This window comes from Triturus cristatus, chromosome 4_1 (genome assembly GCF_964204655.1).
Source record: "Triturus cristatus chromosome 4_1, aTriCri1.1, whole genome shotgun sequence".
Classification (NCBI taxonomy): Eukaryota; Metazoa; Chordata; class Amphibia; order Caudata; family Salamandridae; genus Triturus; species Triturus cristatus.
This window is the reverse complement of record NC_140585.1, coordinates 343,411,397-343,432,566: the sequence shown is the minus strand read 5'-3', so window position 1 is coordinate 343,432,566 and position 21,170 is coordinate 343,411,397. Positions and strand designations below refer to the sequence as shown.

At 49.8% G+C, this 21,170-nt stretch overlaps 1 protein-coding gene across 2 annotated transcripts in view; it reads left to right on the top strand.

Moving 5' to 3' along the window:
- Nucleotides 1-773: 773 nt before the first annotated feature.
- PTHLH (parathyroid hormone like hormone) overlaps nucleotides 774-21,170 on the top strand; it is a 32,783-nt gene continuing 12,386 nt past the window's right edge. The window contains exons 1-2 of one of the 2 annotated variants that reach the window (XM_085652329.1): nucleotides 774-1,098; nucleotides 8,692-9,027. In XM_085652329.1, the coding sequence (XP_085508455.1) occupies nucleotides 8,927-9,027 (101 nt within the window). In that variant the 5' untranslated portion in view covers nucleotides 774-1,098; nucleotides 8,692-8,926. Of the gene's footprint in view, nucleotides 1,099-7,995; nucleotides 8,283-8,691; nucleotides 9,028-21,170 lie in introns of those variants that run through there. The other variant, XM_085652330.1, reaches the window with a different exon arrangement.

The following is a 21,170-nucleotide window of genomic DNA, read 5'->3' as shown; positions in this document are numbered from 1 at the left end:
CTATCCAACCAACTAAGTGCAATTAGACTTGCTTCAACCTACCGTCCTATGAAAGCACGCATGGAGTTAGAATAGTAATTGCAGACTTCATTACGGTCAATATCCAGTCCTCAAAATAACAGGTATGTTATGTTTGTGTGCGTGGGTGAGAGACAGAGACAGAGAAAGGTCTGTTGCAATCAAAGTGTAAAAACTGCATCTAGACGCTGCCGGGCGGCTTGACAGGAGGATGGCTGGGTGGTTCTAATGTGAATGCACGCAGGACAGTGACCCACATGTGCAGAAGATGGGGCGGGGTCCGCGTGGAGTGAATTTAGGCCAGAAGACAGGGCCTCCTCAATGGGCTGTTTTAAGGGTGCCAATAAATGTTTTCAAGCCCCATGTGAATATGTAAACCCTTCATCCTCCTAGGTTTTCGCAGCACCCATGGGTGCAGGTGAATGTCAGGTTCCCTCTGTTGTGCCCATGGAAGGGTGACTTGTGGGTGGGACGGGTGGGCCTGGGGTGATTGCACTTCACAGACAGTCCAGGAATCCCTTTGAAGTGTCACGTTCGTGGTATGTTTGCTGGTGGGAGGGCGCACTTAACCAGACTTTTCTGGACAGACACATAACTCAGATAAGGACGCAGCTCCCTCCGCCTCCTCGCGCTGCCCATTCACCTCACTCGAGAATACAGTAAATCACGGCGGGGAGAAAAAAAAAACTGCAAACATCCAGCCCTGCTGGCACATGTCCGCTACTCCAGGCGAGAGGAAAAAAAGAGGGCTGAACAGTCATGTGCGCAGCATCATCGGCAGAGCGGAGGTGATTGTCAGCCCAGGAGGGAATGCGGATTATGATGTCAGAAAGGGCGCTCTTTATTAAGGGCAGCCCCACGAGGAAGCGCCTTATTTATTAGGAGAGAGGAGGCGAGTGCGGCCGTCCCGAGCGAAACTTTTACCGCTTCTATCCAGTTCTTACAAACTCCAGCGGCATCCGAAGTGCTACTGTCTTTTGCTCCAATATTCACCTTGAGGAGAGATAGCCTACCAGCGCTGATTGGTTTCAGCTCCAGGCAGCCAAGTCCCAGGAAAGCAGATTGCAGACAGCTGCCAATGTAAGTAAAGTTGTCTACGGTGTTTACAAGTATTTGAGAACTTTTGTGTGGCTACCTGTGTTGGTGTGGAGAAGGTGTGTAGGAATCTTAGAGAAGTGTTTAAAAATGAACAGTTCACACTGCAAAGCTTGGATATGTTCACCTGTGTCTTGTAGGAGAGCTGCCTGGCATAGAGTTTAACGGGGTCTGTTCGTTGCCTGCCAGTCTCTCGTACCTGCAGGTGCCAGGCGAGCACCAGGGAGGACTGGTGGTTGATTGTCGATTGCAATCTGGGCAGAAAACGTTGTTTTAACTTGCTTGTAGAACTCACCCAGTGCGATAAGTTTGTTTTTGTAACTTTGGTTAACAGTGCCTTTGATGCACATGAATCTAGCGCGGAAACTGATTTGTGTGGCACCCGGCCATTGATGTGGCGACCAGATGTGCTTCCGATAATCTATTATTAAAACAAGTTATTAACGCTTTGCAGTCCGTGTGCGGAGGGCGGTGGGAATGAATAATGGGAGACGGCGTGGGGCTGATCCGCTCCAGTGCTGAGCCAGCAACTTTAGTTTCGTTGTCCTGGGTACCGCTGACCGTCTGTGCAGTGCTACTGGAACACAGACTCCCGGCTGCGCTGACGCTCTGTGTGATTTTATGCAAAACGCGTTTGAATCGAAACATTGTATGTCTCATTTAAGAAAATTGCTTACAGAATGTATTCTAAAGGGGCCACACGAGGCGGGTTTGTGTTAGAATCCGTATAAGCAAAACAGAAACACAGTGCCTGCATCACACTTGTTCAGACGCTGCTTGTGCCATTTTAAAACACGGATCGTAAGAACCTCTTCGTGAATTAGACAGATATCTACAGATACGTGAAATGAGCGCTGTCAATATCTGTTATTGATCGACCTATTATCATGCTGTCAACGCGAGCGTCCAGCCCCCCTGCTGGCTTTCCAGCAACAGGTAGTTGCGTTTCATAGATGGGATGAGGGCGCGCTGCATATCTTTCTGTATTTGCTATCCTGCTCTCTTTTGTGCATCGGTAAACTCTGATCCAGAAACAACACACACGCGCAGTTCTCAATCGTAGCGCCTAATGTTCCGGAGCGAGATTTGGGAGCTAAGAAAACATATGCCTGTACTTAATGATGCCCCCAGGGGTGCCTGCCCGGCAATCGTCCGAGGGCAGGGAAACATTCACAGCCCTTTTTCTGCTCTGGAAAGTTTCCACTTTTCCAGCGTGTTCTTGATGCTAAAAAATGAAGAAATATTATCCTCGCTGGGCCGCGTCCTGTCCCCCAAACAGAGCATTAGAGCGAAGGCTTGCCGACTCCCCCTCTATTGCAGGCCAGCAATACGCTATGAGTTTTATTTCCAATCTGATTGGAGGGCGTCACGCGTTTCTAGGCCAGCAGTTATGAATGGATTCTCAACGTGGGCCGGCGGGCAAGAGGGCGACAATAACATAATTTTGAAATGCATAAAGTTAGGGGCTCTTTCACTGGCGCTTCTAGGGGATAGGTTTATCTTGGCGCGTTCTGGAGGTGGCGCGCGCGCATGTGACCGGTACGCGGCCGCCCGATGACCAAGTGGCCAAAACACCAGAAACAGGTAATTGGAAAAGCGGTGCTAAAGTCCACTCGAGTGCCCGAGAAGGGACAAGGCTTAACTAAGTCCCTGAGATGGAATAAGCTGACCTAAGTCCCAGAACAGGGGAGGTGCTGGTTTTAGTGCCTGGAAGGGGTAGAAGTCCTAAAAAGAAGGGGATTGTGCCTAATACAGAAGATGGGGTGGGGGTGAGCCTAGTGAACAGGGGGGGGTGGGGAGTGGGATAGGGAGAAAGGAGCGAGTCCAGTAAACAAGTGATGAACAGGACTGACCCGAGTGCACCCAGAGGAAGCGGGTTTGAATCTGGCGTACAACAGGTGGGTGGCATTGACTGTAGTCCACAATAGGGCATACACGCTGAGCTAGCACACAACTGGGGCAGGATTGTGCTTCATCAGCAAGAGGTGGTAGTGGAAGGGTGTCTAGGGCACAATGCAGTGGTGAAAGAGTTTCATGGAGGGGGCAGGACCGATTGTAGTGCATAATAGGGGATTGAAGGGATTCTAGTTCTCATGTGGGGAGGGAGGTTTGTGTTTATTGAGCTGGGGGTGGTAGGAGAATGTTGTCCGGTGAACAGTAGGGGGATATGATTGAGTCTGATGTAAGAGAGGGATAGGATTGAGTGTAGAGCATAACAGGGGATTGAGGGGATTCTAGTGTGTAAGTGGGGAGATTTGTGTTTTTTGACCTAGAGGTGGTAGGAGAATGTTGTCCGGTGAACAGTAGGGGGTATGATTGAGTCTGATGTAAGAGAGGGATAGGATTGAGTGTAGAGCATAACAGGGGATTGAGGGGATTCTAGTGTGTAAGTGGGGAGATTTGTGTTCTTTGACCTACAGGTGGTAGGAGAATGTTGTCCGGTGAACAGTAGGGGGTATGATTGAGTCTGATGTAAGAGAGGGCTAGGATTGAGTGTAGAGCATAACAGGGGATTGAGGGGATTCTAGTGTGTAAGTGGGGAGGTTTGTGTTTTTTGACCTAGAGGTGGTAGGAGAATGTTGTCCGGTGAACAGTAGGGGGTATGATTGAGTCTGATGTAAGAGAGGGCTAGGATTGAGTGTAGAGCATAACAGGGGATTGAGGGGATTCTAGTGTGTAAGTGGGGAGGTTTGTGTTTTTTGACCTAGAGGTGGTAGGAGAATGTTGTCCGGTGAACAGTAGGGGGTATGATTGAGTCTGATGTAAGAGAGGGCTAGGATTGAGTGTACAGCATAACAGGAGATTGAGGGGATTCTAGTGTGTAAGTGGGGAGGTTTATGTTTTTTGACCTAGAGGTGGTAGGAGAATGTTGTCCGGTGAACAGTAGGGTGGATGATTGAGTCTGATGTAAGAGAGGGATAGGACTGAGTGAAGAGCACAATAGGAGATCGAAGGGAATCTAGCATATAGGTTGGTGAGGGTTGTCTTTAATGACCAGGAGGTGATCACACACTGGTGTCGAGTGAATGATAGGGGTGGAGGTTGATTGAGTCGATGCAAGAGAGGGGCAGGACTGAATCTCGAGTACTAAGGCGCTAGGATTGTGTGTTATGCTTAAGAAGGGGTATTTCTGATTCAGTTTAGTCTGTGTATGGCAATATGGCCGCATTGACTGTCCAGTATGAATATGGATTACATGGATATGGGCAAGTGGGGGCCATTTCAGTTAAGTGAGAACACAAAATATTTAATTACGTTTAGTGCATGGGAAGATGGAGAGCCCGGTCTCGCTATAATGAGGGGAAGGGGTCAGGTCATTCTTTTATTTGAGAATGGGTTGAGTTTTGCACCTGAGAGGGGCAGGTGAGACTGAGTTTATTTACCAATAGGACTTTGGTTGGTGCCTGTAGTGGTAAAGGAATATGTTCAGTGCTAGAGGAGGAATATGATTGACATATCATATGGATTGGGATTGAACCCTGGCTAGGCGACGGAAAGCCTGGGTTTAGTGGCAGAAGCCTAGCGTGTAATTTAGTGCTTGAGTGGAAATACGCACAAATGAATGTTCTTGAAGGGGTATGACTGGATTTAGTAAACGTGGGTCTAGTTCTGTTTTAGCTTAGGATAGATCTTGGACTGAGTACAATCTATGTGGGAATACCACTAAGTTTAGACTGAGTGCAGCATAAGTAGGTGTAATCTTGAGGTTAGCTTATGAGCGATCTAAGACTGAGTACAATGTAGATGGGACTAGATTTAAGTTTAGCACTGAGCTATGTGCAAGTGGGACTAGTTCTGAGTTTAGTCTGTGAGAGATCTTGGACTGAGTGTGTGTGAGTGAGTGTACTTCTGAATGAAGCTTATGACAGACCTAGGACTGAATACAATGTAAGTCGGACTAGTTCTGACACTAGTTTATGAGTCATCTGGGACGGAACTGTGGGTATCGTTGTGAGTTTAGCCTATGAGTGATTTGGGGCGGAGCTCAGTGCTAGTGGACTAGTTCTAGTTTAGGTACTGATTATTCGAGGCCTGAGCTCAGTGTAAGTGGGTTTTGTTCTGAGTTTAGCTTATGAGCGAGCTAAGACTGAACTCAATGAATGTTCGTCTACTTCTGAGTTCAGTCCAGTGCTTAATTTGTAAATAATGAGGTGCCAGGGCCCTCATCAGGAGTCCACTGCAGCCTACACCACTCAATGCCCCTTCTAGAACTACCAATGACAATGCCAAACCTCCTACTAACCATCACACTCCTACAAGTGTGGCCATTGAGAATATTCCAGGCCCCCAAAACTATAAGAATAGCTTGGGTGGCAGGTATTAGTCATGTTTTACAAATATTGAATTATAAAACAACTGCTGTGGTTCTCACAGTGAATCAGACAAACAGCCCACCATGTGGCAGACTGTCATGAGTGCTGGTGCTGCCAATTAAGTGCCGTTGCTGAGCACCGGAAACCACCGTCTCAAATTAAGCACTGGTTCAGTTTATGACAAATCTGAGACTGAGCTGTGTGCAGGCGGATTAAGTTTGGAGTTTAGCTAATGAGTGATCTAAGAGTAGGTGGGTCTAGCTCTGAGTTTATCTAATGAGTTATCTAAGAGTCGGTGGGTCTAGTTCTGAGTTTAGCTAATGAGTGATCTAAGAGTCGGTGGTTCTAGTTCTGATTTTAGCTAATGAGTACTCTAATTAGGTAGGTCAGGTTCTGAGTTTAACTTATTGAGTGATCTAAGAGTAGGTGGATCTAGTTCTGAGTTTAACTTATTGAGTGATCTAAGAGTAGGTGGATCTAGTTCTGAGTTGTTTAGCTAAAAGGTGTTCTATGAGTAGGTGTGTCTAGTTCTGAGTTTAGCTTATTGTGTGATCTAAGAATAGGTGGGTCTAGTTCTGAGTTCAGCTAATGAGTGCTCTAAAAGTAGGTGGCTTTAGTACTGAGTTTACCAAATGAGTGATCTAAAAGTAGGTGGGTCTAGTTCTGAGTTTAGCTAAAAGGTGTTCTCTGAGTAGGTGGGTCTAGTTCCGAGTTTAGCTAAAAGGTGGTCTATGAGTATGTGGGTCTAGTTCCGAGTTTAGCTAAAAGGTGGTCTATGAGTAGATGGGCCTAGTTCTGAGTTTAGCAAATGAGTGCTCTAAGAGTAGGTGGGTCTTGTTCTGAGTTTAGCTAAAAGGTGTTCTCTGAGTAGGTGGGTCTAGTTCCGAGTTTAGCTAAAAGGTGGTCTATTAGTAGATGGGTCTAGTTCTGAGTTTAGCTAATGAGTGCTCTAAGAGTAGGTGGGTCTAGTTCTGAGTTTAACTAAAAGGTGTTCTATGAGTAGGTGGGTCTAGTTCTGAGTTTAGCTTACACGTGATCTATGAGTAGATGGGTCTAGTTTTGAGTTTAGCTAATGAGTGCTCTAAGAGTAGGCGGGTCTAGTTCTGAGTTCAGCTTAAAGGTGTTCTGTGAGTAGGTGGGTCTAGTTTGAGTCTAGCTAAAAGGGACTCTAAGAGTAGGTGGGTCTAGTTCTGAGTTCAGCTAAAAGGTGTTCTGTGAGTAGGTGGGTCTAGTTTGAGTTAAGCTAAAAGGGTCTCCAAGAGTAGGTGGGTCTAGTTCTGAGTTTAGCTAATTAGTGATCTAAAAGGAGGTGTGTCTAGTTCTGAGTTTAGCTAATGAGTGTTCTAAGAGTAGGTGGGTCTAGTTCTGAGTTTAGCTAATGAGTGTTCTCAGAGTAGGTGGGTCTAGTTATAAGTTCAACTAAAAGGTGCTCTATGAGTAGATGAGTCTAGTTCTGAGTTTAACTAAAAGGTGTTCTAAGAGTAGGTCGGACTAGTTCTGAGTTTAGCTAATGAGTGTTCTAAGAGTAGGTGGGTCTATTTCTGAGTTTAGCTAAAATGTGTTCTATGAGTAGGTGGGTCTAGTTCTGAGATCAGCTAATGAGTGTTCTGTGGGTAGGTGGGTCTAGTTCTGAGTTTAGCTAATTAGTGATCTAAAAGTAGGTGTGTCTAGTTCTGAGTTTAGCTAATGAATGTTCCAAGAGTAGGTGGGTCTAGTTCTAAGTTCAACTAAAAGGTGCTCTATGAGTAGATGAGTCTAGTTCTGAGTTTAACTAAAAGGTGTTCTATGAGTGGATGAGTCTAGTTCTGAGGTTAGCTATTGAGTGTTCCAAGAGTAGGCGGGTCTAGTTCTGAGATCAGCTAATGAGTGTTCTAAGAGTAGGTGGTTCTGTTCTGAGTTTACCTAATGAGTGCTCTATGAGTAGGTGTGACTAGTTCTAAGTTTTGGTAATGAGTGCTCTAAGAGTATGCGAGTTTACTTCTGAGTTTGGCTTATTAGTGATCTAAGAGTATGTGAGTTTAGTTCTGAGTTTGGTTTATTAGTGATCTAAGGGTGTGTGAGTTTAGTTCTGACTGTCTTTTGAGTGATATAGGAGTAAACGAGTCTAGTTCTGAGTTTAGCTAATGAGGAATCTAAGATTAGGTGGGTCTAGTTCTGAGTTTAGCTTAGGAGAGCTCTAGGGCTGAGTGCGCGGTTAGAGAGGGTACCAGTACCACTGGTGTGAGGGAAACAAGGTATGATGCGAATGTGTGCATGACTGAGCCTAAGGGTGTAGTGTTTGTGTCGGAATTTGAGAGGTCTCGCTCTACGCTCGGTGTAAGTGAGGGCCAGCACAGTGTTCAGTGTGCGGCTGGCACGGGCCAGCTTAGTGCGACGGGAGAGACGGGGTGAGGCTGCCTCTGAGATGGCCAGAGCTCAGTGCGCCGGAGGCAACAGCATTGAGGGGTAAATAGCTGAGTCTGCCCCGAGCCCACTGAGAGACCGTCTCCTCTGTAATCCCTGTGGGTCTCTCCCCCTCTCGGTCTCACCCCTGGGGGGCGCTCTCCTGCTCCTTTGACTCCACCTATGCGCACTAGCAGCAGCCTTCTCCTGCAGCGCGAGCTACTGCTGGTCCCGCTGCTAGAGAGCGTGTGAAAACTTCCCAGCCCGGCAGAGCCCCCCAGAAGAGGTGAAAAAAAAAGAAGAGGCCAGCCCAGTCCAGCCCCAGAAACTCTGCTCCAACCTGCAGCCAGGCTGGCCTCCCCAGCAAAGCCTCGCACACCCCTCGCTCTCCCATCACCCTGCCCAGCGCGGGCTGCGCCCAGTGGTGGTCCAGACATCTAAGGGGGGACAGAGCCGAGCCCTGCGGCAGAAAAGGTACAGCACAGACACCTCTCCGCACCCCTCGCCCCTCGCCCCTACCCGCCCACACAGACTGCGTGTCTGTCTCCACAGCACCCTGTACCCCAAACTCCTCTGAGCAGCAGAGGGGCGGATTATAACTTTTTGCAAACTTTTTCTTTATCTCTATACATTTTTATTGTTACATTTCGTAGGCTTCTTTCAATGTTTGAAAAGTTTTACTAAAGTTTTTATGTATTTGGAAACTTCTAAAATTTGGATAGGTTTGTAGCTTTAGAACTTTTTTTCAGTGTTGTTTAGATTCAAGGAACCTGCATTGAAAAAGCAAGCCCCATTGAGGACAGTATCTACCCAGATGTTGTGAACGTCCAATCTGCTGCGCCACACGCATTTCTAACCTGTTGCCCATTCCGCTTTCTTGCAGTGCTTCGCGTACTTTTGCTCGCTATTCTGGTCTGAGACAAGGACGGACGGGAGGAGACTGAGCCCTCGGCGCTTCCAGACCGGCTGTCAACAGTAAGTCCCGCGGCGGACCTCGACTGCACGTGAGGGGGACGAGAGCCCGCACCGCCAGCCCGAGGAGCGCCCGGACGGACCGCAGTGACCCGGGCTGCGCTTGGGGTCTTCCTTGAACGCAGGTCGCCGGCCAGGCGGAGACAATGTTCAGGGTCTTCCTGCAGCAGTGGTGCCTCGCCGTGTTCCTGCTCAGCTGCTCGGCGCCCTCCCACGGGAGAGCCGTGCCAGGACTCAGCCGCAGACTGTAAGTCCCACAACTTTAAGCGTAACTTCTCCAGGCTGTGTGCTGCCTGCGTGTGTGTGCGCTGTGTGGTGTCTCAGCTTTTCTCACGTTGTCTCCTTCCAGGTGTGAGTTGCTCACTGTGGCTTTTCTCTTTGCATTTTGGGACCTGTGGCTTTGCTTTTCCCAGTGTACATGTGGTTGAAGGACGGCCTGTCATGGAACGGCCTCTAAGGAAACCCCAGCAGCGGCCGCAGCCGCAGCCCGCGGCTTGTACACTGGTGCGAAGTGTTTGATGGTGGCGGCGGTGTTTCTGAATTTGAACTTCCACTGTCCTTAGTGCTTTGGTCAGGGAGAGTCGGCGAGGGATGCCACACACTCTTCAGGGGTAAATCAACAGCGCCTGAAACTTATACCGTGTCGGGTCCAATGTTTGAGCAGGGACTCAGTATACCGGCACCTTTTAGCGTTGTTGAAATGCCTTTAATGGGAAAGTGCCAGCACTTTTCAGCAGCAGACGGGTACCCTGGGCCAAGGAGTACCTGCACTTCTATATTTCCATTCAAGCGCTGGGTGTTGGGTATCTAAGCGATTGGTGAGCGCAGCGCTTGTGCTCCGGGTGTTGGCGGTACCTGCCTTGCCCAGTCCCGACGAAGGCAGAGTTGCAGCGCCTCTGCACGGCGTCACTTGGCTTCGGGGAGCAGGCTGTGAGCAGGCTTGTTCTGCTCCGTGGCCAGTCGCGTGGACACCTGTGTGTGGGCCTGGCAGAGAGGGGGCTGAGGGCACAGACAGGAGTATGCAGCGATGGCATTGAAGCAAAAAGAGCGTGGATATCGAGACACAGGTGGACAGCCGGTGATGTAATGAGACACACATGGCGAACACATGTTCAAGGTGGAACACGAGGTTTGCGGATAAAACGAGAACAAGTCATAGAAAATCGGAGAGTGTAGAGGGAAGAGCCTACAAGATTTAAACGCAAAGGGACGGATGTACCCAGTAATCTGTAGACGTGAATACACACTCATGAACAAGGCTCGGTCGAGGCAGAAGCGCATTACCTTGCTTCTGAATCCACATTGATAACATATTTAACATGACGTAACTGTACATATCAGTAAAGTGTGCACTATCACACTTTATTCACTGTTCAGTGGGGCGGGGCCAGTGTTTACAAGATACAGCTAGCCACAAGCTGGCCACACATCCTCCACTCCCACCGGCCTTTCGAGTACTTACAACTAGTGGTAGTGCAGAACCTATGGCACCAAGCTGGTAGCATGCACGTGCATATCGATCTGCCAGTCTGTCTATCCACCTGTTGTCTATCTGCTCCCATTCCGTGCTTGTTTTGCAAAACAATAAGTGCTTAATTTGTAAAGCAGTCAGTGCAGGGGGGGCAAAGCTTAGCTCAGAAGCCCGGGGTGGAGCCGCGAACACCAGAGGTGCTGAATACCAAGAGGGCACAGTCTTGATTCCACCTTCAGCCTCTTTCAGTCACCACCAGACACTCTCTGCGCCTGTATTCCACCATTGCAGACTCTGTTTCATTCCGGCTTTATCTCTGTTTTTACGTCTTTTTGTCGTGCCCTCCCCTTTGTGCGCCCCACCTCCAACCACCGGCTCAAATGAAGCAGGCCGACACATTTCCCTCTTTCCATGGAAAGAACTGATGGATATGCAGAGACTGAAATAAAGAGGATTGGCAAGAGCAGTGTATATAGGACGAAACTGGAATCGGGCACAGCAGCTGTTGATATGGTTTCATAGAAAATGGCTTGTTTACTTTGCTATCAACTTTAGCCCTGTTAGGTGAATGTGAAATAGATATATTTGTATATATAGATATATATATATTGATAAGAGAAAGAGGTATTGGGTGAAGGGCTAGGCCATTGATCGGTGCCGCTGAGTGCGTTTCTCTGGCTACTAGTGGTGCACACAATTCCACCTTCCTGCCCTCTGCTATGAAGGCCCGCGTCCCTGCGCCTGCATATGCACGAGCTCCCGTCCCTGTGCACGAGCCCCTGGAGTCACAATACACATATGTTTGCACGTACCCCCTCCAGTTTCGAAAACCCACGTCCCCCTACCCGGATTTGCACGAGACACACCCTGTTTTGACAGTCCACACTCCTGGAGGGGGCTAGAACGCCCCCCACGACCAGTGTCTTAACATGATGACCCCCACCTGCAGAATGTGAACAGCAGCCCCGAGACTCCCATATGTCACAGAGGAGCCCCCCCCCACCCTAAAGAAATTGGTCGCCCTGAAGGTTTAACTCCCCCCCCCCCCCACACACCCACAACCACGATTCAGGGGTTTGTGTTACGAAGCCCCTACCCTCGACACCCTCCGCATTCCTGCACCCACGTCTGCAGGGGTCTCCGGTTACAACGGACCCCACGTTCCCATGCCCATGGTTGCACGAGCCCAGTGGTGTAACAAAAGCCCCAGCAGCCCCCACAGTGCGCCCCCCGCTCCGGGGCCCCCTCCCGCACTGGCCGATCAGGACTGGGCACGGTGCGTGGGGCGCCCCCTCAAGTTTCGTGACGCCACTGCACGAGCCCCTGTAGCGCAATGAGGGCTCGCGCGTTGCTGACACAGGTGAGGCGCGAGGCGTCGGTGGCGGCGGCTTTAATGAGCCTTAAGTGAGCAGATTGGTTTTGGAGCAGGGCCGCCCTGCAAACACCGCACTTGTAAACTACGGGCCCTTGTTTGATTTGGAGACAGAAGGGGTGTTATAGTCTGTGGGCACCTGGCATCTTCTGGGCACGCTCGGTACATTGTTGACAGCGTGGGAGGCGTGGGGGGGGGGGGGGCGGAGTGGGAATGGCCTCTAGGGAACCTGAGGGATTTCCCACATAAGGGGTCTGGCTTATGGGGAAATATGGAGACTCCTTCAATGGAGACAGAGACGGACTGGCCATCAGAGACATTTTAAGTTTTCTCATATGCAGATAACCCTGGACCGGCCTAAATTGAAGTTGGGAGCTCTAGTCTTTAGGGAAATTTAGAGAGCGGCCGATTTGAGATTCAGGCAGACTTCGCAGCAGCAAAACTGGAAGCTTTCTCGAATAGAGATTAGGGCCAAATGGCCTGTAGGGAGACTGGAAGAGATACCAAATCGAGTCATAGAAGCACTGGCCTGCAGGCAACCTGGGAAATTCGCCAAAGGGAGATAGATACAAGCAAGACAGGCCTGGGAGGAAACTGGGCGGTTCCTGGAATGAAAACAAAGGCATAGCCGCCCACGGTGAAATTGGAACTTTTCCTAAATAGAGAAACAGGTGGACTGGCCTAGAGTATGTGGAAACCGACACATTTCCGTAATGGAGATGCAGGTGACATGGCTCATGGTTAAACAGGGAGCTCTCAGGAAGGGAGGCATGTGCCGACTGGCCAATATAACTCGGATATTTCATGATAACGCCTTCAGGAAAATCTCAGCTGGAGTCCAATGGGGTAAAGCAGAATTAAGATCAACTTTTTAAGGCGTGGGGAGGAGTTGTCAGTGGAGGAATGCCATTAAAAGCTGCACATTTACATAAACAAGAGCAATATTTGACTTGCCAGCAGAAATTGTACTTTCTAGAAAATATGCGTTTTTAATGTAAACGTAGTTTCAAAAAAGGCAGTGCATTCCAGGTATCATGTGGTAGGAATTGGTCTTTTTTAATTACAATTCTGACACATTCAGTATGCAAATGTCTTTTTTTTCTCCTTTTTTGGCACGTGCAACATCCTTTGAAGGTTCCTGGCTTGCTTAAGGCAGGTTGGAAGTGGCAGACATGGTGTAACATATCTTTTAATGTTATCACCTTGCTTGTGCCAGCGATGTGGCAATATTGCGCGTTTCGTGCCAGTATCTTAAAATATTCTTGAATGAACACTGCCTCCTGTATGTATAAAACCTGCCCGAATTCTGCATACATTGGCTGATCCCGTGAACATAACTTTTCTCCCTGATTCTCATTTTTCTTCACTCTCCCGCTGTGAGAGCATGATAAGCATGGCATGAAGCTGAGACACCAAGCACGCACATAGTTCACTTATTTAGGACAGGACCTAGTCCCGTCTATATCCCAAACCACTGCCGCCCGAGTGTAAATGGGGAATATAGAAGCCAGCCCGACATAATATCTAGCTTAAAGCTGCCCTCGGAGAGAAAAATACATATTAACCAAAGGCGACCTGATATGGAATTCAGCTATCGGTGGGATTGGTGTAAAGTTTTAAAGGGAGGTCAGAGAGTCTTAGGCCCTGAATGACTTTGTTTCTGAAGAGAAAAATCTACACGAGGAAAATACATCGCTGTTTAAAGACGAGAGACTGAGGGAGGCCATCTGCTCAGGATCACACAGTACATCAGGTGGCAGAGCTGGGCGTGGTCTTTCCCCATTTCCTGTTCCAGGTCCTATCCCTGATGGCTATAAAAAGCTCCTCGGGACCTGATCACGACATAGTGCCTTGGGGCGTTCATTGTCCGCTGTACAAAGCGCCATCAAGTGTTTCACTGTCTATTGCAACCGAATGGAAGTACAAGTAAAAAGCCTCAGATGCGTGCAAGTGTAAAATCTTCTTTATGTGCTGGAATTTGCTTAGCACTGCGGGCCACTTCGACTGATTCAAAGCACTGGTTTAATGAGCATGCGACCGGGTCCTTGTGTTTTGAGAGAAGTACTTCAATTTGAGGTACCTTTGGTGCGTTTGGTGAGGGTTTCACTCGAAGGTCAGATACCTTTGCAGAACGTGAGTGTTCATGGAGAGCTGTGATTGGCAGAGACTCACATCGATAACATCAATAGAGCATGCAACATATAGGGCTAGTGAAACGTCATGAAACATTAAAAGCCCCAAAACACTTGGAAAATGCAAGGGTGCGTTTTTGTGATATGAAGGCGAGCGCCGCAGGGTTTCTGAACATCTATCAGCTGTGTGCAGACATCCACGTTTATGACGTCGTGTAAAACGTGTCTTGCACAGTTACTTCAGTCATGATGCAAAGATGAACTATCGGTAGTCACGCGCCAGCGGTTGACTGAACAAGGGAGAGTAAAGCCGGAGACTCCGCAGGGTGTGTGTGGCAGGGGCTATCGGGGTCAGGGGTCACATCCATAGACCTGGCACGGATGTCTCTTGTGAAAGTGCTAGTGCATTGTGTACACACTGGTCAATAGCTAGTATGGTATATAGAGATACTGCTTTGGTCTACTGTGTGCACGGCACTGGGAGGCGCCTCATAAAAGCAGGGCGTTGTCCTGGACACCGTGAACAGTTGTGTAGCGCCGCACATCTGGCCCCAGGTACTGCCCGCTGGCTTCCTGCCAGGACCGGCCCTGCAGCAGGGGCTTGTGACACCTGGCCTCACGCGCACACCAGCTACATGCTCGTTCTGGAGTAGGGGGGCTACTGCTGTGCTTGGCATGCCCTGACCACACACTCAGGGTCAGTCTGGACAGAGCGGACCTGCTGTGGCAATGGCTTCCTGTATCCATGGCCACGCACTGCGGCCTCTGCTCACTGGAGAAGGCGCCGCAGTGCTGTGTCTTGAGACTGTGGCTTCGTGTGCCCCTGGGTACACGCTGCGGCCTCTGCTCACTCTGGACGAGTCCCAGCACTGCTGAGTCTTGAGGTCTGTGGCTTCGTGTGACCCTGGGTACACACTGCGGCCTCTGCTCACTCTGGACGAGTCCCAGCACTGCTGTGTCTCTTGAGACAGTGGCTTCGTGTGACCCTGGGTACACACTGCGGCCTCTGCTCACTCTGGACGAGTCCCAGCACTGCTGTGTCTCTTGAGACAGTGGCTTCTTGTGCCCCTGGGTACACGCTGCGGCCTCTGCTCACTCTGGACGAGTCCCAGCACTGCTGAGTCTTGAGGTCTGTGGCTTCGTGTGACCCTGGGTACACACTGCGGCCTCTGCTCACTCTGGACGAGTCCCAGCACTGCTGTGTCTCTTGAGACAGTGGCTTCGTGTGACCCTGGGTACACACTGCGGCCTCTGCTCACTCTGGACGAGTCCCAGCACTGCTGTGTCTCTTGAGACAGTGGCTTCGTGTGACCCTGGGTACACACTGCGGCCTCTGCTCACTCTGGACGAGTCCCAGCACTGCTGTGTCTCTTGAGACAGTGGCTTCGTGTGACCCTGGGTACACACTGCGGCCTCTGCTCACTCTGGACGAGTCCCAGCACTGCTGTGTCTCTTGAGACAGTGGCTTCTTGTGCCCCTGGGTACACGCTGCGGCCTCTGCTCACTCTGGACGAGTCCCAGCACTGCTGTGTCTCTTGAGACAGTGGCTTCTTGTGCCCCTGGGTACACGCTGCGGCCTCTGCTCACTCTGGACGAGTCCCAGCACTGCTGAGTCTTGAGGTCTGTGGCTTCGTGTGACCCTGGGTACACACTGCGGCCTCTGCTCACTCTGGACGAGTCCCAGCACTGCTGTGTCTCTTGAGACAGTGGCTTCGTGTGACCCTGGGTACACACTGCGGCCTCTGCTCACTCTGGACGAGTCCCAGCACTGCTGTGTCTCTTGAGACAGTGGCTTCGTGTGACCCTGGGTACACACTGCGGCCTCTGCTCACTCTGGACGAGTCCCAGCACTGCTGTGTCTCTTGAGACAGTGGCTTCTTGTGCCCCTGGGTACACGCTGCGGCCTCTGCTCACTCTGGACGAGTCCCAGCACTGCTGTGTCTCTTGAGACAGTGGCTTCGTGTGACCCTGGGTACACACTGAGGCCTCTGCTTACTCTGGAGAAGGTGCAGCACTGGTGAGACTTGTGGGTTATTGTGACCCTGGTCACTCCCAGTGGCCTCTGCTTAGTCTGAAGAAGGTGTACACCGCAGTGCCTTGAGTTCACTGGCACTTCCGGTTTCTCTTCAAGGCCTTATTGCAGGGTTCACGAGACCCAGTGACTGGGGTCCGTTTGCCTCGCGCGCCTTGAGCAATGACTGTCAAGAGTCAGCCAGATGTCGTCTGCACCCGGCAGCACCACGAGGCGTTGCGGAACCGTCTGCCCTCTGTCCCACAGAGATTTGGAGTGCATGCGCAGGGCACTTGATAACTTAAAGCACTTAAGTTGGCACAAGTTAGAGACTCGTGAGCTGCAACTCTCCTCGATGCTTTAGCCAATCAAAAACACCCTTGCATTCCAGAACAATAACTTGCAAATTGCACTCTCGTTTCTGCAACAAGTGCGCTAACCGCACGAGCTATCTTTACCTGCTCTGCCTCCAAGCTAGCATGTGACTGGAGACATCGAACTGCTAAATGAAGTCAAGTTGGCAAAGATCAGGGCGCCCTTGGGAAAGAAACTGCACCTTGAGCCATCCCCACAAAGACAAAGTGAACATTGGAAGCGACATTCGGGAAAAAGCGCCTCGATCAAATGCTTGCGGTGCCACAAAAGTTCAAGAGATTACCTGTAGCTGTTTAAGGTTACAGGCAATGAAAAGACGTCTCGGATATTTTCCTGTGCTGTGTTATAATACATTAAATGTGTTATGAAAAAAAAGGATTCCTATTTCAAGAATTTGTGAGACATGCCAGAGCTCTGGCAACAGGCTGAATGCATCAGTGTGAAATGCCCTGGCTCATCTGTGTAGATCTTTGTTCACAGATAATACCACACTGTCTTCATCGGCGGAGCCTTTGTTTCCGGAGGCGCCTCCAACGGCCTCGAGGCGCCCTCACTTTGACACTTGCTCCACACAGCTCAGTTACTGCAGAAGCAAACTGCTGAGAGGTGACAGGGTACCTCGGCGTTGAGCCCAGCACCGAATCGGAGGGGCGTATCCACTCCCAACGGTGTCCAACGCCGGTCCACAGCGGCTGGATCCATGCCAGATTTTCAGGACATCCACCAAAGATGCAATTACATATAGAGATTGCATGTACATGGGATACAGTCACATAACGAGTAGTACGCAAAACTGTGCCGGGGGCACCGGCCTTCGTGGCTAAACATATAACATCCCCAGCCTTTCGGCACAGTGTGGGGGGGGGGGAGGTTCCCCCAGGATCTGAAACCAACCAATGCCCCCCTCGGCCAATCCGTGTGCTCTCTCCACTCCTACTGCAGAGATGTGACTTGGCACCGCTCCACCTTGTCCATGCAGCGCAGCAGGCCTTCCAAATGCATTTCTGTTTTCCCCATTGAGGAGTTTAAGGGCCTCTCTGCAACATTTATTATGTATGTCAGGGCTGAATATCACTTTCCCTCGGTAACGGCCGCCACACATGGCGCCAGGATCCTGAGCAGTCGCAGTAAGAGAGCAGCAGGCCGCCCCCCAAAATCCGGTATGTGAAGCTATGGTGTGAATGAATGAATGGCTGTCTTTGTATATTTCATAATGCATCAAGAGAAGCAGAACAAAACCCCACAAATTTTAAGTTCGGGTGTCAAAGTACAGAGAGACAGATTAGTTAGCCCAAGGTCAAACATTGTGTCAAGTGGCGGAATTAACAGACCCCTCTCACACTGAGCTGCCTTTAAACGAAGCGGGAGCGGAATAAAAAAGTTCCTAAATTAAACGTCGCTCAGATGTGTGGGGTGCAGTCTGAGTTCATACACAATCTCAAAGGGCATGGTTTGTGATTCTTGGCAGGGCACGGACTGTCTTTGCGTCGTCAGATAAAGTTACTTCAACACCCGAAGAGTTCGGGTTGAAACGCCTGCTGGGCATCACAGAATAGAGCTGTGTTTCCATGTGCAGATAGTCTTCAAAAGAAAGTGCCTGCGCAGTAGCATTGTTTATGGTAACTGTCGCCTACATAAGTCTATTTGGATGCAAACAGTGCCTGTGGGAAAACAGGGTGATGTCCACACAAACCCGGCTTCGAAAGGCCGGTCGGGACAGGGAAACCGCCAACTCAGGCTGACCCTGCCCAAGCCCTTTCATAGCTGGAGCCTGTGGAACCGCGTCCTTGTTTTCTGTCGCCCAGTCCTACTAAGGGTGCACACTGCACAGGCTTCTAAATAGATCTAATGCAAGTATTTATCCAACACTAAGTCAAGGGGTGGGGGTGGGGAGGGGGGTGCCACGTGATTTTTAGTTAACAATCTACAGGGTGTGGAGCATCGTATACACCGGCAGACTAGGACAGGCTTTTGGATTAGGGCCCGGGGAAGTGATGCTGAATCCCAAAAAAGCGCGTGCTGGTAACGGCGTTTCCGCTATCCCACCTTAGAGAAAGCGCATTGAGGAAATCCGCCTGATCTTATCGCGCGCAGAACAATCCACTCTGAAGGCCCAAGGCCCAGCTGCGATAAGAAAGGCAACTTTTCACTCGGTTGTCCTCACGTCATCGAGAAGGGGCGTTCCCTGGCAGCATGCGGGGCTCAGGGTTCGCCTCTGACTTACTGTTCCTTGTTATCTCTGACCCCTGGCTTTAGATAGGAAGCAGAGCTGTGTGTGTAATTCAGCGCAGGACAGCCACTGCACTGCACAGCAGCCTGAAGCGTCACATCTCCGTTTAAAAATCTTTCAGTTGTGACGCGCGCCACCTAGTGGCCACAGTTAACAGTGTCACTTTTAGAAACAACTTGCTAAACAGATACAACGTGTGCTACTTGTGCCACCTCTGGGGACGTTTGCTGTTTTAAGGGACGAGATTGACGTTTTCATAGTGGCTTAGGCCCAAAGTTCGATGTCAAGTAGATATCAATTTATAGATTTCCTCCGCACTACAACTTGGAAAATCTCGATTAAGCACTGGGAGTGGTTGGCTCAGGGGTGTAACACAGCCCCCCCCGCATTCCCCGCAGTGGGGGGTGGGGGGGGGCTGCAGGAGGCCCCCTCGGCACTGTACTCACACCAAAGAGCTCCAGACTAAATCCGGAGCGGGGGCCCCTCTGTGTACCTTGCAGGGGGGCCCCTTCAACTTCCGTTACGCCACTGGGTTGGCCGTTCGTTGTGTCAATGTCCTGTCAAGGGAGTATTTTCTATTCAGGCGCCCACTCATTGATTGCATTCGGTCTGAAAGTCCCACCTGCTGTTCTTTGTTGGGCTTCAATGAATTAGTGAAAAACTCTTTGTATAGGGCGGAGTCTGGCTCGTCTCGTTTCTCCACTGGGCCCTTGCCAACACGAGAAGCTTGCCTACGCTGCTACACACGTTATTAATGTATTGAATGAGAAAGTCCTGGTTGTGGTGAGGGCCCCACGACTTAGACCTAGCCCTCCCTGGGCTGGCCCACAGACCAGGCGCACGCGCACGCGCACTTTCCACTTTCTACTGCACTCTGACCTCGAGCGGTCCGAGGCTCTCTATCTCCCTCGGGTTGCGCCCAGCCCTCTGGGTGCGTGATACGTCATCTGGACGTCATGTAGCCGGGTGGCTCACTACACTGTGTGGAAGGCGACGCTCTTCATTTAACATACATTGTCAGCCTCGTTTTGGTGCATGCAAACTTGACTTACACACATTGTGTGACCTTAAACAGCTAGAGGCCAAGGTTTGGTTCTAAACTTTGACAACACTGTCTGTTATGTTTAGAAACACTGTGAAAATGGCTAGTCACAAACACATACGACACATGTTTTTCCCCCCTTTTCAACTGAACTACTTGTAAATGGAACCAACTGTAAACCTGTCGACCCAAAGTGAATATTTTGCAAGTGTAGGCTGGTGAAAAACCTACACCACCCTAAGTCCTCGGCGAGATATTTAATTCTCAGTTCACTCTTGAGGCAACAAATGCCATTTCCTCTTTGAATGTTTTCTGATACTTAACAACTTTTGATTGGCAGGTGGCATCAGTGAATGGCAACAATATGAAGCCCCGGTCAGGGACAGGAGAAATCTCTTAGACATTCAGGAAAGAGAGTATGCCTCGTGCATTATTACAACTTACAGAACTGTTGTAGACAAATACGTGGTGTTCGTTTACCGTAAAGTCGAAGTAAAAACTGTATCAATCACACCGTACTCAAAGAGCTACACCATTATGTGTGGGCAGGAGCGTGTGGTTTCAGTGCCACATGGGAAGTATTCATTTCAGTCTATAATCAGTTGTCAGAGAAGCTTATGCATTTTGCCACAGGTGCAAAGAAAAGTGAAATAGTACAAGTGCACAGTACAGTCACAAGCGCTTAGCCTGACATGATTTGGCCAGCTCCGCGTGTGTATCAAAGGAAGCCTGTCATATAGAAACTGACCATCAATGTTGGGCAAAAGCTACTTCCTAATCACTTTGCAGTGCGTTTTTCAAACTTTGCATCAAAGCAGCACTCTTTGGTGTCAGTGTGTCATTGTCACCTCTCACTCCTAGTTTGGGCCTACTTTGTCTGGTCTGGTGTTCAGCTTAACCCCCATTTAACGCAACTTATGACAACATTGATAGGGTGTCTACCAAGAGGCAGCCATCTTGCATGGACCCTTTACACTTCACCCACAACAAAGCGAATAATTTCTTGGCGCCATCCCTCCTCGACTCAATGGGGCTCTTTTATCTGATGGGGTTTGAACTTGTGGCCTGCAGGTTACTCAGAGCTCCTGGAAGCGGGCATGCAGCCCTCCGACTCTCGCTCTGAGAGGGCGCACAAAAGTGAATCTGTTTAGTGGCAGCCCTCTCAGAGAGCGCTTGTGCGCCTAGGTGCTCATCACTGGATTAAGGGGCTTTCAACTCCTGCCTGATACTAGCAATTACCACCCGATAACCAGCTGGCGGCCGACGGCGCGCGCTTTGCTCTCCTCCGGGGGCCTTCTATTTTAAACCCAGTCAAGCACCGAGGTTCCTGTCAGCTTTTTATAAACCCAGGGAATGGAATGATAACCTTATTTCCCATGAAGGCATCCTGGGAAGCCACTTAGAGCCAGGAATGTGCTGTGAGTCACTGGAGTCGATGAAGTGACGAACGTGATGGAAGGGTGCCACTGGCAGAGCGCGCAGGCAAGGCTGCTGTCATATTTGTAGTGCTGCACGCTTACAACCTACGGGAACAAACACCTTCTGAGCGCCATATTGAGTTAGTCAAAAACTGGTAAAAGCTAAAGGTTCATGCCCACAGGTTGCTGAATTCTGCATTTCACATAGGAATAGCCACAGCATTTTGTTTTGTTATTAACAGCAGGACATGCATGCAAAGTAAGATGTAGCCAGGGTATTTTTATGTATAGTTGGGCAGTCATTTTAAAACAAATATTGTCCTGTGTAAACAAGATGAA